Source organism: Centruroides sculpturatus, unplaced genomic scaffold (assembly GCF_000671375.1).
Source record: "Centruroides sculpturatus isolate CEXI.00-Female unplaced genomic scaffold, Cexi_2.0 scaffold402, whole genome shotgun sequence".
Classification (NCBI taxonomy): domain Eukaryota; kingdom Metazoa; phylum Arthropoda; class Arachnida; order Scorpiones; family Buthidae; genus Centruroides; species Centruroides sculpturatus.
The window spans coordinates 110,390-129,731 of record NW_019384685.1 but is presented as its reverse complement, the minus strand read 5'-3'; the positions used below and the strand labels follow the sequence as shown (position 1 = coordinate 129,731).

The 19,342-nt window shown below is 30.9% G+C and overlaps 1 protein-coding gene across 1 annotated transcript in view; it reads right to left on the bottom strand.

Moving 5' to 3' along the window:
• LOC111627045 (WD repeat-containing protein 26-like) overlaps positions 1–19,342 on the bottom strand; it is a 121,819-nt gene that overhangs the window by 40,815 nt on the left and 61,662 nt on the right. Inside the window, exons 6-8 of the mRNA XM_023370590.1 lie at positions 15,787–15,884; positions 3,562–3,718; positions 3,347–3,485 (exon numbers count right to left, since the gene is read on the bottom strand). Coding sequence (XP_023226358.1) covers positions 3,347–3,485; positions 3,562–3,718; positions 15,787–15,884 — 394 coding nt within the window. The remainder of the gene's footprint in view (positions 1–3,346; positions 3,486–3,561; positions 3,719–15,786; positions 15,885–19,342) is intronic.

The following is a 19,342-nucleotide window of genomic DNA, read 5'->3' as shown; positions in this document are numbered from 1 at the left end:
TTATCGTTTATGTGAGCCTGAGCTAGGTAGAGAAATTTTATTTAAAAAGGTTAAAATATCTTTAATCATCAAAGACATCTGTCCAAAAGGGACCACCATTTATTTTGTATTCCAGACTTTACACATACACATCTATGGCGACAGGCCTTCCTTTTTAGGCTTCATGCCGCCAGAGGTAAAAAAAGCTGTTTAAAAAACACAAACATACAATTAAAAGGAATCGGTGACACACAGACGTCTTACTCTTCATCCATCTGGCCAATGGGGTGGTTCTGCTTTATATGTACTAAAACAAGTGCTGGAATATATAGATTTTTTGAAGCTGCCCCCTGCTGGCGACGGTACATTTAAAATTTCTTTTTGTTGATTTTTCCATCTGATGGCGAGATTATTATTACTCATCAAAGACAAGTCTGTCCAAAAGGAACCACCATTTATTTTGTATTCCAGACTTTACACCTACACATCTAATTGATGATTGATGAAATTGATGATGACAGCAGAGTTTGCTTTTGTCCCTGGGTGAACAAAGTTCATTACTCACTTCATCGTGAACCAAAGAGATTCTGCCATGCTCCTCCATTATTCTGTTCTATGCTGCCAATAGCTACCAAAGATATCACCTATTATCAGACCTAGTGCCTTGTTTTAGTAGATATAAAGCAGAACCACCCCATTGGCCAGATGGATGAAAAGTAAGACATCTGTGTATCACCAATTCTTTTTAATTGTATGTTTGTGTTTTTTAAACGGCTTTTTTTACCTCTGGCGGCATGAAGCCTAAAAAGGAAGGCCTGTCGCCATAGATGTGTATGTGTAAAGTCTGGAATACAAAATAAATGGTGGTCCCTTTTGGACAGACTTGTCTTCGACGATTAATAATAATCTCGCCATTAGACGGAAAAATCAGTTAAAATTTCTATCTAAATTTCCTACGTAAGTGTTAAATTTTTCAACTCTCGACAGATAGCAAGAAGTGGATTTTCTATTTCCCATGGATTTGCTTCCTTGTCCAGAGATGGCACATCTTCTGAATGTGTCACTTTTGACTATGTATCAAGAACTTGACATCAAAATTTGCTATTGGATTAGCCATCAACATTACCAAAATGGGCATGAGAATTTAGGGGGAGGATCCCCAAATAAAAGAAGAAATTGATGATGACAGCAGAGTTTGCTTTTGTCCCTAGGTGAACGAAGAGTTCATTACCCACTTCATCGTGAACCAAAGAGATTCACCGCCATGCTTCTCCATTATCCTGTTCTGTGCTGCCAATAGCTAGCAAGGATATCACCTATTATCAGACCTAGTGCCTAACCTACCTATTCCAGATGGATCAACAAATACCATCCTATCACCAACCTGCTAGTGCCTAACTTTCCTACTACTAGATGGTTCTTCATCAAACCCATGGATAGATGTGCCCTAGATGGGCACCTAACATCATACCCATCCAGGGCATATCTATCTATTCTCCTTCGACCCAGCTGGCCAAGTGTCAGATCATCAAGGATTTAACAAAATCAACTAGTGATTAATTGTAAACTCTCTCTCAAAATCATGTAGCCTCTCCTACAATAATTTGCTTTGATAGTTGTAAAGTCTTTTGTGTAAATAAACAGGTATTAATATTTTAAATGTGTTGTGGAATGCATTATTTACAATAAAATGCCTTTTGAAGAAAATATATTACAAAAATTAAAAAACAAGTGAAATTTGATATGTTCAATGAGGATCTTTATAAAGATTTATTATTTTCAAAAAAATTGTTCAACAGTTTACAGCAGTGTTCTGCAACCAGTATGCCTTGAGATGATGCTAGGCACTACAGTGCAATGTCTCCAAGAGAAGGAAAAGCATAGTTTATGGTGAGTATGTAAATATGATAAATACATGTTGATTCAAAAAAGAATGCTTTGCCTATTACATGTTTGATGCCACTGATGTTTGTAACAAAGGAATTGTAACAAGCTTCAAACTTATCATGTACAGTACAGTAATATTTTACAGATTATGTGCATGCCTTTACTCACAAACTAGTCTTTAAACAATGAGCCATATTTCAGAATCTGAACATATAAATTTGGTTAGTCACTTGTCACAGTTGCCATCTCAATTTTAGTGAAGCAATAAGTAGATGATGTCTTGTTATGTGCACTTACAATCATTTGAGTATGGACCCTGATTATGTGTTTTTCATGCTAGGACTGCAAAATACTTTTTGTCCAAAGTGGTTTCTGGGTTGTTATGAAATCAAAATAAAAATACTAATAATAATAATAAAAATATTTGAAATAAATTTATAATCACAAACAAAAACAGTAAATCAGCATATATTTTTTTCCTATTTGTATGTACTTTGTAACTCCATTATTATTATTATTATTATTATTATTTCTTTTTTTTTTCTTTTTGCATATTCTACAAATTATAATTGTAGAAGTGAGTGAAATTTGTAATTTTACACCCTCAACCATGGGACACTTTTTTAAGACAGGCCAAAACCTCAAAAAAGTAAATACTTAAATAAAATTTGTTGATGTAAATATTTGTCTCCAAGCTTTTCCATAGGGAGCAAATTTTCTGTGGATGCCCATGGTTACAACATATTTGAATATAGTAGTGACTTAACTGTAATGTCTTGTTAAATATTTACCATAATAAGGAAAAAAGTAAGTTTTGTAGTAAGTTTGAAGTAAGTTTTGTTAAATAATAATAATACACAGTCTGGTATTCAAACTATTTGAATTCCTGCTACAACAAATGATTCTTTTATCATTTATCATGATATCTAAATTAAATTGTAATAGTGGATCATTTCAAAGTAAAAAATTAAAAATTGTACTGATAAAAGTGGAAAGCAATTTTACTGTTCTCAATGTCTTTGTTTCTGTGTTCTAACATAGTTGTAGAGTTTAAAAACTTTTATTACAAAATTTCAGTGCAATCTTAAGGTCTTATTCTTAAAAGTGCATTACAATAGGTTCATTATCTTGTTTATTTTCATTATTGTGCTTTTATATAATACTATTATTTTAACATCAACACACATCATTATTACAATATTTTCATTGCAGTCTACTGCATATTAAAAAGAAACTTCAGTTTATATATAATTCCTAATAGTTACTATATTGATGGCATTGTTGCCTACAAAAATATCCTTTAATAAATAATTGAAGTCTCAACATTTAGGAATGCATTAATTTGAACAACATGGTATGACTGTGTGTAATGTATCTCAATTAATAATCTATCTACTAATCATTAATTTCAAATAATCCTGAATATAGTTTTAGTTCATAGCTTAGTTTAGAAATATATTAAAAAAAAATATATACTTACTGGATCTACATCCCAAATTATAACTGTACTATCTTTGGATCCTGTTGCTAATTTTGTGCCATCATTAGAAAACTTACAAAACCATACCTCATCACAATGATCATTTAAAATCTGTAATGTTTCAGTAGGAAACTGTTCTCTGAATTTTACATTAAAAAAAAGTTATCAGGAAATTGCAATTTAATAAATTATTATAAACATGAAATTTTATTTACCTGCTACATACATGATCGATGAGGAGAGAGATATTCTCAATACCAATGCCTGGTTTTGATATATGATAAGGACAACGATCCCTTTGTAATTCAACAGCTTGACATAACAATGTTTGCAATCGCCTGGGAGGAAGCATGATGGTTGGTGGTAGATATGCTGAAAAATGTATATTGTGCATGTCATTAAATACTTACAATACCAATACTTCTTTTAATATATATTCTAAAAGATTAAAATATGCACATATTTTTAAAAAACAAGATCAACTTACTAAAAATAAAGATAAACATATACATACTAAAGTTTTAATAATATACTTAAATCCAATCTTACAAACCTAGACAATAATAACTAAAACAATTCATTCATAATAAAATGAACAATATTTAATTTAATAATTAGTTTTTACAATAAAATTAAGTATTAAAATTATTAAAGCACTAATTTGTATTTTGTCTCTCAACTGACAATTGATCAATCAAAATGTATATTTTTGTTGATTCAAAAATTATTCATGTTTTTATTGTATCAGAAACTTTAAAATATGGAACAAATTTTGAATTTTAAACATATTCTACTTGACTTCATTAATTCTTGTATTTTGAATATGAACAAAAAGAGTGTCCAGTTACCTTAGGCAAAAATGTACTAATATATTATTAAATATTTGGTACTACTTTTAACGTTGCATTGCTTTTTTTATTATACAAATGATGAAAATATACAATACAACTTTAAAAAGTCACCGTCTAACAAACTTACAATAGTTCTAATAAGTTTGAATTTTCCTAAATAAATAATAAAAATGGCATAAAATTCCATGGTTTACTTTTTATTTCAGTGACTAAAATGTTACAAGACAGAGCCAAACTGCATCTCATTATGAGATCTGAGGCTTCTTGATGAAGTCAAAGTGTTAGTAGAGGAGTCAACATGAATGACATGCAATACCAAACTCAAAAGACAACAAAAATCATCTTCCATATTATCAAATAAAAACATTAAGACCATTACAGAGATGTTTACCCAAAGTCCACCAAAATAACTTCAAAGTTTGTAATGATACAAAATGGCACAAATTTCTTTAATAATTGTTTTGTGCAAACAAATCATATACATGTGTACACACGAACACACACACACACACACACACAGTCTATATATATAGTATATTTTAAAAATAAGCATATAAGTACAGTAGACCCCTATAACACGGGTTCATATAATATGGATTCGTATAACACGGCGAAAAAATTGTGACCGTATATGTATAAAACACACTAAAAGAGACACGTATAATACAGTAAAACGTCACTGCTGACTCGTGTCGCGACAGGATTGGTCGAATCTGGACCAATAGTGGACATTGCACAAACCGTTGAGTTTAAACAAGCAGTGGACCTACTAAAAACAATCATTTATTATTTAACAGCCATAAAAATTATATTTATATTGATGATGTCTCCAAAGTTCAGCAAATTTTTCACAGAAAAATAACTTATCTGGAAACACGCGCCTGCCGTTCGATGAGCCACTCCATGACAAAAACAAATTTAAGCAATGGTGTCTTCGAATGGTGTGCACTTGGTAAGTAATCCTACAATATATTTATTTATAGCATAGTTTATATGGATTATTCCCAAAACATTATACGTGATTTGGAAATGTTGAGTCAAATTAGTCTAGAATCAATTAATTTTATGGAAGAAAACCTTTCAAACATCCGTAGCTGCTAAACTGCACGTGTGCCGGGCTGTGATTGGCTCATGTATTTAAGTGACTCGTACAACACGGAATTCATATAACACGGAACGTATCTACCATGTTACAGGGGGATCTACTGTAATAAAATATATAATTAAAAATACTGTATAATAGAATGAGCAATTATTTATTGTGACATCATCACAATGCTGGACTGCAATCGTATTTTTAATTTATTTAATTTAAAATATATGCTTTCCACCTCAAATTAGTACTGTAGTGTCTTACCCCTATACATCATACTTTTCCTTTAACAATAGAGTTGTGCAAGTCATCTATCTAACTCCTTTCAGGTGAAAAGTTTCAAACTGAAATAACATGACTTCTGGTTTGCATCGGAAGTTCATATATAGTTAAATTGAGGTCTTCTGCCCCTAAAATAGGGGTGGCCAACGGTTTTTGCCCCCGGGCTGAATTGGAAAGAAAACTTTTTCCACGGGCCGAACCAGAGGCTGCCCTAAGAAGATTTTGAGGTGGGGCAAGTTCTCATTGTGGTGTCACCCCGTAGAGACTGAATTATAGATAGAGATTACAGATACATTTTTCACATTATCATGCTTTATCAACATTCTACGCTGTACTTACGAGATTTGTAATGGAGGGTTAACTCTAAATGTACAGTGAGTTGTTGACTTTTTTTTTAGATGTCAATTTTTTATCAAGTTGTTTGGACTTGAGTAGCTAATATTGAAAGATTGATCGCGGGCCACATAAATTCATTAAAGGAGCCATATGTTGACCATGCCTACCCTAAGGTTTCCATATCTGGTCTCTAATTTCATCTAACTCTATTCTTCAGATTAAGGAAAAACAGAGGGACAGATCTACAATTTTTGCAAATTGCAGCATAATTAAAAAAATTATTGTAGAAGAGCAACCTGTACAGTAATTTTCAAAAGGCAATTGATCACTGGATATATAAGAAGAATAGGTGCATTAGACTGAAATATTTGCTGTAGTTTAATTTGTTATTAAAGGTGCTCTTATGTCTTCATAATCATATATCAATTCTATTCTATACATTGCTTGACTAGGATACATGTTTATATAAACAAAAATTGCAAAATTGACTTAAATTTACACTGATCTGAAAGCACCTTTCCCTGCAGCATCATAGTTTTCCCATGGGTGTTCCACACAAAAATTTCTGGCTACATTCCTGATCAATGTACAATTGAACTTTCACAGTACAAAATTCTACTTTCAAACTTAAAACTTTTCAATAAATTTTTGTGAAATTTAATTAAATAAGGATATTTATTCTACATCTAATTTACGTAGAACAAACTTTTAAGCCAAACGAACAAATGAAATATTTTGTTTTTGATATTTTCAATTTTGTTGTAGATGACATGTAGTGCCATCTACAAAAAATCTGAAAACAAGATCAACTACAATTTCTTAATTGGAAACCATCCATGTTTTTTATTGCATGTAATGATTCTACATCACAAACTTTTATCTGAAACCTTTTTCTAACTAAAAGATACACTTATAACTTCTAATAAGAGTTTGAACTTTTATTTGGCTGCCATAACACAAGTCTAAATGTGTTAAATTCATTGAAAATAGGAAGAAAAATCATTAGGAAATTAATACTTGATAGAATCGTTTTTTTCTTGAAATAATGAACTAATAAAAAATTCTTGCTATGGTATGCTAAAGAAATTAAGCTTATGATAAAGAAAAGACATTGATTTTGATTGATCTTTAAAATCTGTCCTCAGGTAACTGGTCATCTTTAATTAGAATGAAAAATGTATTGACAGAATTTAACTTTTTGCAGAGTGCTTACTTAATGTGACTTCCTTGCCTATGGTTTCTCTTATTGCAAAAACAGTATTCAAAGATATCTCCATTCTCCTGAATGCATAAGTTACTTCTCTGTTGGAAATGTACTGTACCTGGGGAGGCATTGTATAAAAGTGCAAATGTTCATGACTTATAAGTGTATCTTTTGAAAAAAATGTTTCAAATAAAAGTTTGATTTTTATATAGAATCATAATATAAAATAAAAAATGGAAATTCTCAATTTAAGAAAATGTAGTTGATTTCATTTTCACTAACTGTAACAACGACGACTCCTACACAAAAAATTAGAATAATCACCTAACTGAAAGTTTAGTGTACATTTTCTCATGAATAACACAGAGTACAAAACTTTTTTCGACATTACAAAAACAATGTACAGTGGTGCCTCATATAACGTATGCCTCAAATAATGGACGCTGTGAACAACGAACTTTCTGTTTGGCTGTTACGTGACTCGAGCAATGGACTGGCTGCGAACAATGGACTTTCCGTTTGGCAGTTACATGAGGCGAACAACTGACTTTCTCTGCACAAGTGCGAATGATGTTTCCACTCTTTTGCCATTGCCAATGACAATCTGCTATTTTTATGATATATTAGTATTATTAGAATATATTATTAGTATATCTGAAGTACAGAGCTTCCGTTGGGATTCAGCTTGCTCCCTTGTTTATTATGTATGCACATCACCTCAGTGCAGGGTATTTACATTTATTCAAGTGTTGAGCAAATCATGGCTTCTAAAAAACAGAAAGGTGATTTCAATTGAAACAAAGCAAGACATCATCAGGAGTGAGTTGACAAAAACTTCCTTGTCAAATGGGGAGAGGTTCAGGAATTTACCAACACTTATTATCCAAACAGAGCTGAGGCCAACAGGATCTCTACAATGACACCCTTGCCTGTCATTTCCGACAAATGTTGAAAAAGAGAGAAACAGACCACCCTGGACATGATTTTCAAGAAGCCAGCTGCCAAATAACAAAGGATGGAACAAGAGGAGTTGACCCTGCAAGCAACGGTAGCCTCTCCTGAATATGACTCTGATTAAAAAACAATAAAAAGAAACCTGCTGCAATGTGTAAAAAGTTATATCTGTATTTGTGTGTGAAGAAAGTGTTCCTCCACCTCCTCCTCACAACATTTGACTATCCGGCATAATTGGTGACTGCTCCATTTTCATTTTTTTATAGTACAGTACGGTTATTTTATGCTGCGGAATGAATTATATGTTTTAACACGTATTTCAATGGGAAAATGAGTTTCGTATAACGGACTTTTCACTTAACGGACGTGCACCTGGAACAGAAGTACGTTATATGAGGCACCACTGTATATGTATATTTATTATACCCATTAATCAGACAAATTAACTCAAAAGTTTTTTTTGTTACAAATAGAAATAAAATGATAGAAAAAAAATAGAACAACACTTTGACTGTGACAAAATATTAGAATATTAGCAAAAACAGCCAAACAGCCATAAATAGCTAAATTGTGATGCAAATTTGCAAGCAGTGCAGTACAACATGGGGCATAAGTGCGAATCAGTGACAGAACTAAAGATTCTATCATAGCCTTGCACAAAGCACGAAGAACACAAAAGAAATTGCAAATTATGTAAAGTACTCGCAGCCAACAGTCTCTAGAGCAACGGTGGGCAACCCCCGGCCCGCGGGCCAGCTACGGCCCGCGAAGAGTTTCTATCCGGCCCGCGAGATGTTTAGAAGAGATTATAAATAAATATTTTTCGATGTAATTCGTCTAGTTTAAATTGAATATTATTTTCTGAAGTGTTGCGGCAGCAATGACAGGAAAAAATAAGGGAGTNTACATTTTTCACATTATCATGCTTTATCAACATTCTACACTGTACTTACGAGATTTGTAATGGAGGGTTAACTCTAAATGTACAGTGAGTTGTTGACTTTTTTTTTAGATGTCAATTTTTTATCAAGTTGTTTGGACTTGAGTAGCTAATATTGAAAGATTGATCGCGGGCCACATAAATTCATTAAAGGAGCCATATGTTGACCATGCCTACCCTAAGGTTTCCATATCTGGTCTCTAATTTCATCTAACTCTATTCTTCAGATTAAGGAAAAACAGAGGGACAGATCTACAATTTTTGCAAATTGCAGCATAATTAAAAAAATTATTGTAGAAGAGCAACCTGTACAGTAATTTTCAAAAGGCAATTGATCACTGGATATATAAGAAGAATAGGTGCATTAGACTGAAATATTTGCTGTAGTTTAATTTGTTATTAAAGGTGCTCTTATGTCTTCATAATCATATATCAATTCTATTCTATACATTGCTTGACTAGGATACATGTTTATATAAACAAAAATTGCAAAATTGACTTAAATTTACACTGATCTGAAAGCACCTTTCCCTGCAGCATCATAGTTTTCCCATGGGTGTTCCACACAAAAATTTCTGGCTACATTCCTGATCAATGTACAATTGAACTTTCACAGTACAAAATTCTACTTTCAAACTTAAAACTTTTCAATAAATTTTTGTGAAATTTAATTAAATAAGGATATTTATTCTACATCTAATTTACGTAGAACAAACTTTTAAGCCAAACGAACAAATGAAATATTTTGTTTTTGATATTTTCAATTTTGTTGTAGATGACATGTAGTGCCATCTACAAAAAATCTGAAAACAAGATCAACTACAATTTCTTAATTGGAAACCATCCATGTTTTTTATTGCATGTAATGATTCTACATCACAAACTTTTATCTGAAACCTTTTTCTAACTAAAAGATACACTTATAACTTCTAATAAGAGTTTGAACTTTTATTTGGCTGCCATAACACAAGTCTAAATGTGTTAAATTCATTGAAAATAGGAAGAAAAATCATTAGGAAATTAATACTTGATAGAATCGTTTTTTTCTTGAAATAATGAACTAATAAAAAATTCTTGCTATGGTATGCTAAAGAAATTAAGCTTATGATAAAGAAAAGACATTGATTTTGATTGATCTTTAAAATCTGTCCTCAGGTAACTGGTCATCTTTAATTAGAATGAAAAATGTATTGACAGAATTTAACTTTTTGCAGAGTGCTTACTTAATGTGACTTCCTTGCCTATGGTTTCTCTTATTGCAAAAACAGTATTCAAAGATATCTCCATTCTCCTGAATGCATAAGTTACTTCTCTGTTGGAAATGTACTGTACCTGGGGAGGCATTGTATAAAAGTGCAAATGTTCATGACTTATAAGTGTATCTTTTGAAAAAAATGTTTCAAATAAAAGTTTGATTTTTATATAGAATCATAATATAAAATAAAAAATGGAAATTCTCAATTTAAGAAAATGTAGTTGATTTCATTTTCACTAACTGTAACAACGACGACTCCTACACAAAAAATTAGAATAATCACCTAACTGAAAGTTTAGTGTACATTTTCTCATGAATAACACAGAGTACAAAACTTTTTTCGACATTACAAAAACAATGTACAGTGGTGCCTCATATAACGTATGCCTCAAATAATGGACGCTGTGAACAACGAACTTTCTGTTTGGCTGTTACGTGACTCGAGCAATGGACTGGCTGCGAACAATGGACTTTCCGTTTGGCAGTTACATGAGGCGAACAACTGACTTTCTCTGCACAAGTGCGAATGATGTTTCCACTCTTTTGCCATTGCCAATGACAATCTGCTATTTTTATGATATATTAGTATTATTAGAATATATTATTAGTATATCTGAAGTACAGAGCTTCCGTTGGGATTCAGCTTGCTCCCTTGTTTATTATGTATGCACATCACCTCAGTGCAGGGTATTTACATTTATTCAAGTGTTGAGCAAATCATGGCTTCTAAAAAACAGAAAGGTGATTTCAATTGAAACAAAGCAAGACATCATCAGGAGTGAGTTGACAAAAACTTCCTTGTCAAATGGGGAGAGGTTCAGGAATTTACCAACACTTATTATCCAAACAGAGCTGAGGCCAACAGGATCTCTACAATGACACCCTTGCCTGTCATTTCCGACAAATGTTGAAAAAGAGAGAAACAGACCACCCTGGACATGATTTTCAAGAAGCCAGCTGCCAAATAACAAAGGATGGAACAAGAGGAGTTGACCCTGCAAGCAACGGTAGCCTCTCCTGAATATGACTCTGATTAAAAAACAATAAAAAGAAACCTGCTGCAATGTGTAAAAAGTTATATCTGTATTTGTGTGTGAAGAAAGTGTTCCTCCACCTCCTCCTCACAACATTTGACTATCCGGCATAATTGGTGACTGCTCCATTTTCATTTTTTTATAGTACAGTACGGTTATTTTATGCTGCGGAATGAATTATATGTTTTAACACGTATTTCAATGGGAAAATGAGTTTCGTATAACGGACTTTTCACTTAACGGACGTGCACCTGGAACAGAAGTACGTTATATGAGGCACCACTGTATATGTATATTTATTATACCCATTAATCAGACAAATTAACTCAAAAGTTTTTTTTGTTACAAATAGAAATAAAATGATAGAAAAAAAATAGAACAACACTTTGACTGTGACAAAATATTAGAATATTAGCAAAAACAGCCAAACAGCCATAAATAGCTAAATTGTGATGCAAATTTGCAAGCAGTGCAGTACAACATGGGGCATAAGTGCGAATCAGTGACAGAACTAAAGATTCTATCATAGCCTTGCACAAAGCACGAAGAACACAAAAGAAATTGCAAATTATGTAAAGTACTCGCAGCCAACAGTCTCTAGAGTACTGAAACAACAAAACTCTGTTCAAGTTTTAACTAACACATGCCAGAAATGTGGATGTAAATGAGCAACGACTGCGAGGGATGAAAACTTGAGGATTGTCGTGCAAAACCGCTTTAAAAGCATTAAACACTTACATGCACAATGCAGAACAACTGGAGCGAATGTTAGTAGTCGAACCACATGCCGAAGGTTGTACAACTTGCACTTCAACTGCTGTGTCAAGACAAAGCCATCTCTAATGAAAAAGCAACAACAAGCGCATGTCAGATGGTGCACAGAGAGAGAGAGAGAGGCTCATGTGAGATGATGACTGGAACAATGTTCTCTTCAGTGAAGAATCCTTGTTTTGTCTCTCCTGTGATGACCAAGGCCTACATGTATGGAGAACAACCAAAGAGGCTTTAGGCTTTTGAAAAAGACTGTGAAGAGATCCTTGAAGTTTGCATCATCTGTCATGATCTGGAGATGCATGAGTGTAATGGTTTAGGACAACTGTGCATTCTTTGGGAACATGTCAATGCACAGACATATCAAGACATCTTACAGACATTTATGATACCATCAACAGAATTTAGATGAGGAAACATTTCTATATCAATAAGACGAGCATCATCTCATACTGCAAAGTCAACAATACCTTGGTTACAAGAACGATAGATTGCAACCCTACATTGGCCAAGCAATTCCCCGGACTTAAACCTGATTGAAAATTTGTGGGGAGTCATGAAACGACAACTTAATAAACAGTGCCCAACTTCTAAAGAGGAACTAGTGACATGCCCTCGACACATTTGGAACTACATCACTGAAAACAAATGTGAAGCATTAATCTGCACCATGCCTGACAGATTGCAAAGCAATGATTATGGCAAATGGCAATGCCACAAAATACAGTAGAGCGTCAATTATCAGAATGCCAATCAACTGAAACATCGGTTAACCGAAAGCATTCCGGTCGGAATGTGTCATGCTGAATCAAATATACTAGATTAACTTCTAAAGTATAATTTTTTTGTTTTTATATTTTTCAATATATTTGTTTTGTTTGTACAAAATAAAAAAATAATTTATGATACAATAGCCACGATTATTTTATAAAAATTCTTGTTAGGCTTAACATCGACAAAAATTCAATGCGAAGCAACATGCAACAGAGAAAAATTTAAACATGGGATATACTAATATACTATATTAATAATGTATTTTTTCGTACATAAATCGGTTATCCAAAAAATTGATTTTCCAAACAACCCCCATCCCCAATTGATTTGGATAATCAACACTCTACTATAGTAAGATTATTTTGTTGTATTTCCTATATTTAACCTACATTTAGCTAATATTCTAATTTTTTGTCACAGTCAAACTGTTATTCTAGTTTTTTGTCATTTCATTTCCATTTGTAACAAAAAACTAAAAAACGTTTGAGTTAATTTGTCTGATTACTGGGTATAATAAATATACATAGAAATTGTTTATGTAGTGTCAAAAATAATTTTCGTACTCTGTATTGTTCATGAAAAAATGCACACAAAACTTTCAATTAGGTGAATATTCTAATTTTTTGTCTAGGAGTTGTATATAATGAAATGCCATCTTGTGGTCCCTACTAGTTTAATGAATTTTTTTGTAGGATGCACATTTTGAATTATTCCAGTGGATTTATTGCATAGACCACCTGTGCATGTAGCTGGAGTTCAACATTTTATGCAATTTAATGTATATATTTTTGAAATAATAAAATGACATCTTGTACAATTAAATATTTTTTTTAATTCTAATACAAACATTTTCAATTCTCAGAGAAAATAATTGTTATTTTTAATGCTGCAAACTTAAGATAAACTAATTGTTTTAATTTTTAGTTATTATATGAGATACATTTTAGATGGAAATTGGTGAATCATTACTGAAAATATATACTGCTAAACTGTCATAAAACAATGAAAATGCCATATGCAATTTGGCCTTGCAGTATCAACAGTGTTATGAAATCAATAATTTCTAGTAAATATTAAGAGTGGCATATTGGATAAGTATGCATCAATAAATTCAAAATACATGTAAAATAGTTGTAATTAATCTTTTACAATAAGTTCTAATCTTAGTAGAAATTTACCTGCTGTTTAAAATATATATGTAAAATATTAAAAACATAGGAATAAAATTTAATAAATATAATTAAAAATAAAAGTGTGTGATAAATTTTAAAAAATATTTTTGTTTTGTCTAGTACTATTTTAATATATTATTTTTTCTGCTATGAAAACAGTCTCTGCATTAACATTTTTGTCATTATAAAATTCAATATTAACAGATGCTACCTATCACATTAAATGAATCTTTTAATCATTGTTGTATTTACATTTTGATTTTAAAAAATTTAAATTCTTTTCAACTTTTTCATGAGACAAAATTTATTATAAATTTTCTATTTGTTTCAACAATTTGAGAAACTATTAATCTAATTCTCTCTTTCATCACGTAATAAATATTTCAAACTGTACTTATAGCTAATTCTGAAATATGTAGTCTGATAAATGTATATAAATGCAATAACATACATATATAAAATATATAGTTGTAATAAAATAATAATCTCATTTGTTGAATTCATTAATGATCTCGATTAAATTTAAATCAACTTACATATTCCTAAATGATCAGGTGTGACTATAGTAGGAGATACAGATACTGTTGTATTATCTCATCCAAACCATTCATGTCTTGTTCCATGTCACTTCTTTGAACATATGTTGATTACATGGTCTATATAGACCATTCTTTATTTCAATTAGTAGTTACTGTCTTAAATAAACATTATTATTCAAGAAACTTTCCCTATCTCCTATATACCAAATCTCTGACTTGGCAAGAAGTTAAATTATAATTTTCTGCTTTTTATAACAGGATTAAATATTTACATTGCTTTTTGATTGAAATTTTTAATATCTTATCTCTAGCTGAATGTTTAGATTCCATGCAATAATTTATTATAATAAAGCTATGAAAAAATTGAGAAATACTTATATGCTAGATCACATGTTTTACTCTGCCTATTGTTTCTAGTGCATACTCAAGGTCAGATTATTAAGAATATCTTCAGTTTATAACAGAATATAAACAAACAAGTACTTATTGTGAAATCATCATAATGCTAGGCTGCAATTTTTAATCATATTTTAATCAAAAAATAAACTCTGTACCTGGCTTGATTTTCATGTATCTAACTCCACAAAAATTTTGAATTGAAAATCATATGACTTCTGGTCAAGACCAGAAATTCATATATAGTTAATTGGGACTTCTGGTCCCTAAGCTTTTCATATTTGGTCTCACTTTTCATCTAACTCTGCTTGAGATTAACAAAGAACAAATGTATTCACAAATAGATGAAAGTGGGAATGTATAGGCCTGCAATTTGAAAACTGCAGCTCAATTATGTATAGATTTAAAGTTCTTTTATTTGTTATAGAATTTTATATCTGTTTGCTTTTGAGTTTTCGATTTAACAGAACAATTGTTATTTCTGTGATTAAATAAAAAACAGATATCAAATTCCAAATTTTTTTGAAAAATTATTTAATTTTGAAAATTTAACTAATCTGTTCAAAAAAGATATATAACTTAATTTATATTCAATTATTAGTTATAATATTTTGAAAATAAAGTTAGTTTCATTTTGTTGAATCAATATTAATCTGTTCATTTCAAATCTCTCTCTCTACAAATGTATAATTATTTAATGAATAAAAATTTTAACAATTTTTTTCTTCCTTTTACAGTTACAAGTTATAGAAAAACATGTTTAAACAGCAAGAAATCACTAATAAAGCACAAAGAGGAATCAAATTTTATTACATAAATAATGGAGGAACAGAATTTACCTTGAAGTTTTTCCATCAGCTTCTCCCTTGAAGTCTTTCCTTTTCCTTCCCATTTTGAGACTTTATGTAATTCATCACTTGTACTACACATCATAAAACTGTAAATTTTAATAAAAATTTGATTATTATATATTTAATTTCTTTGGGTTTCAAGTAAATCTATATATATAAATGGACATGTGTGTCCCTATATTTCATTTTTCAGCCAAAACTACACATCGCACATGAATGGTGTTTGTATGTGGTAGCAGCCTCAAGTCTCCATTCGTGCACTATGGTGGTTGTGTCTTGATAGCTATAAGGGTGCAGGAGATATGGGGGCTTAAAGTGGTTGAAATCGAAGATTTTCTATTTCGATTTCAAAAATTTTCGAATTCGAATTGGTTCGATTGTAGAACAATTGTAAACGTTCCAGAAAATTGATCAAATTGAAAATAGTTTGTTTGACTGGACGTAAAAATTCTCTAATTGTAAGGAACCAAGTCTGAGCTTTATTTTTATTTTACTTTTATTTTGCTTTCATTATATTTTGTTTGGGGCTTATGTTTAGTTAAGACGAAGGTTTCCTCACCATTCACCTTAGTAACTTAAAAATAGAAGAAAAACCAACTCACCGACGAAAGAAAAGCGCCGTAGAAAAACTCGCGCACACTTGCGCTTCCCAAGCGGAAAAAAGTAAGTCCGCACCGAGAAAAAGGGGGGGGAAGACCCCACAACCCAGTTAGGAATCGCTAAACCTTAAAAGAATAAAGCATCCCGATAATTGTTAAAAAGAATAATGTAAAAGGTTAGCGAAGTATTGTCGGAAAATAATCTGCCAGATAAACAAGAAAAATTTAATGTTACAGATAAGTATGTAAATGAGGAGAGTGAGCTCATTCAGAATTGTGACGTCACCTCACACTATAAAGCCTCTAACTCAAGTGAAAACGAACGAGGTGAATTCCTGATAGCAACGAGCTTTGGTGAGCTTCGTAGCAGTGAACGAGAGAGGTGTCCGATAGGATTTTGAAGTTATTCGATTTGTGGATCGACGATTATAGAAAGTCTTGAGAGTTTGAGGAAATAGGTTCCTAGTATATTGAGGTGACGATTAGGATCTTTAATTTATAAGAATTATTGTTTATAAGTTAATTCTTTGATTTTGTCGAATTCCAAAGGGGAATAGAATTAAGTTAGAAATAGATTGATTTGAGTTTGTCGGATTGATTCTTGTTGAATTTCATTGAATAAATTATTGTTTGATTTTTACTAAATACTGTATATAGTTTATTACTAGAAGTTTAATTAAATATTTGATTTTGTTATTGACAAACTTTGTCATTATTTAATTCGGTGCACGCTTAAAGTCCAGGCCTGGCACACTAACGCGAATCCGCGTAAAGTACCCGTTAGGGAACGGCTATTTCCGGCACGCAGTAGTGTCGATAATCGTTGGAAAGTCGGAAAAATAATATAGTACTTTACATAATTAGTCTGGAAACGGGGGACTTAATTCTTGCATTCTGTGAAAACGAGTAAGATTGGCTATAATTTAATTATCTTCACTATCGTTACTTTTGCCCACAAATAAAAACCCAGCGAAGCGGGTCCTTGCAGCTAGATTATAGATTACTTAGAAAAACAGTCTTTTATATATAAAAAAACTATATTACATACAAATAAAAGTCCAGCGAAGCAGGTCCTTGCAGCTAGTCGTTAGAATAAATTTTTACTTTCAAAACTCATTAATGGACTATGTTTGAACAGATAAAATGCAGAATATCCACTAATTATTACTAAATAAGCAAAAAATGAATATTTCAAAATAAAATTGGATCTTGAATTACATGCTAAATATAAAAAGGATTATGTTTTGATATGAATATGAAAGCTAGTACACTTCAGGAAACATTTTAATCAACTATTTTTCCTTTTTTTTTTTAGCAATAAAGTTCATCTTAAAATGGGAGCTGCAAAGTATTACATTCAGATTCTTCAGAAGATAATCAGCAACATAAATAAAATAATAATCATGTTTTCTGTGATCATTACTCTATTCTAATAATGAAATCATCTCATTTTAGTACAAATGGCTTTTCTTTCATTTTGGAATCTTTCATTTAATAGTTATTTAGGTTATGACTAAAAAAATGCTAAAATAAAATATTTTTTTAATGTTAAATAGTTCAATGGATTTCTTTAGGTTTAAAAATTTATATACATTCATTAAATCAAAATACATTAAATGGGATTTTGCTTATATTAAAATGACAATTAATAAAAACAGAAAATTTTCCAAGTTTGAGTTAAATGTATGTATGCATGCATGCAATCAATATGCATGCAAAACCAAAGTACTTTTGTTAATGTTACTTAAGTATCAATAAAAATTCTATTAATTTAATGGAAAATTGCTACAACAGCTGAAAAATTGTGATTTTCATTGCAACTTGATTAAATACTAGATAAAAACTATTGCAGAGATTTATAGATAAAAAAAATTTTAAATTTCTTTAAATTAAGAATTTAGTTTACCCATTTAGTAATCACAAGATCTTGCATTACATATGTAGGAAGGAATAACAGAGCCAAGAATATAAAATATATATGAATATATATATATATTTATTGTAATTAAATATATAAAATATATAAAAAGAATATATGTACTTTATTTAGAAAAAAATTCTGTTCATCACAAAAAGAAAAATAGAAGAAATTAAGAGTGTTTCTTAAAAAGTAGAATATTCCTACTTTCCTACTAAAAAGTAGAAACAATAAGATGAATTAAGTCTGCAATATAAACACCCATATATAAATTACAAACTATCATATTAGAATATACTGTAGAATGCTTAATGCATAATTTTTCAATCACCAAATACAGGGCAATTCACTCAAGACTGAACACTTATGTAGAATTACTAATATAAAAACCATATGAATGTACACAAATTCCTTATAACTCCTGCAATTTTTGTCCAATCCAGATGAAATTTTGATAATATTCGTTTTATGTTCTGATGGAAGGTATAGGCTACTTATTTTGCAGAAATATTAGATATGGAATAAACATTTTATCAATGTCAGATTGGTGATCACACATTGCAGTGATGTCAGTGACCAGGTGACATTAATGCCTGATGAGGGAATTTCCCTTAAGTTGCATTTTTAAATATTTTGGCAAATGGCATATTTAAACTTACTTCATTAAATTAAAAATTTTTCAACTTTAAAAAAAGAAAGACACATTGTGTCACTTTTATAACAAATTTAAAAAATTTTTCTATAGTAACCACATGACATTCTATTAGCCAATCGGAAGTAATGATCTAACAAACCAGTTATTTAGAAAGTGTTCTTGCTCATCTAACTAACATACATATAATTCATTTTTGTTTTAACTATGTGAAATTAAAAAGACTTACTATTTTGTTTTTTTAAAAAATGCCTAAGGGAAAGCATAAGAGTAAAACTGGTCATGTAAATTCTAAATCTAAAAGAAAAAGAACAAACCCCCCCTGAATGCTATGAAATCCGACTTGGATAACATCAAGTAAGAATGGCATCAACA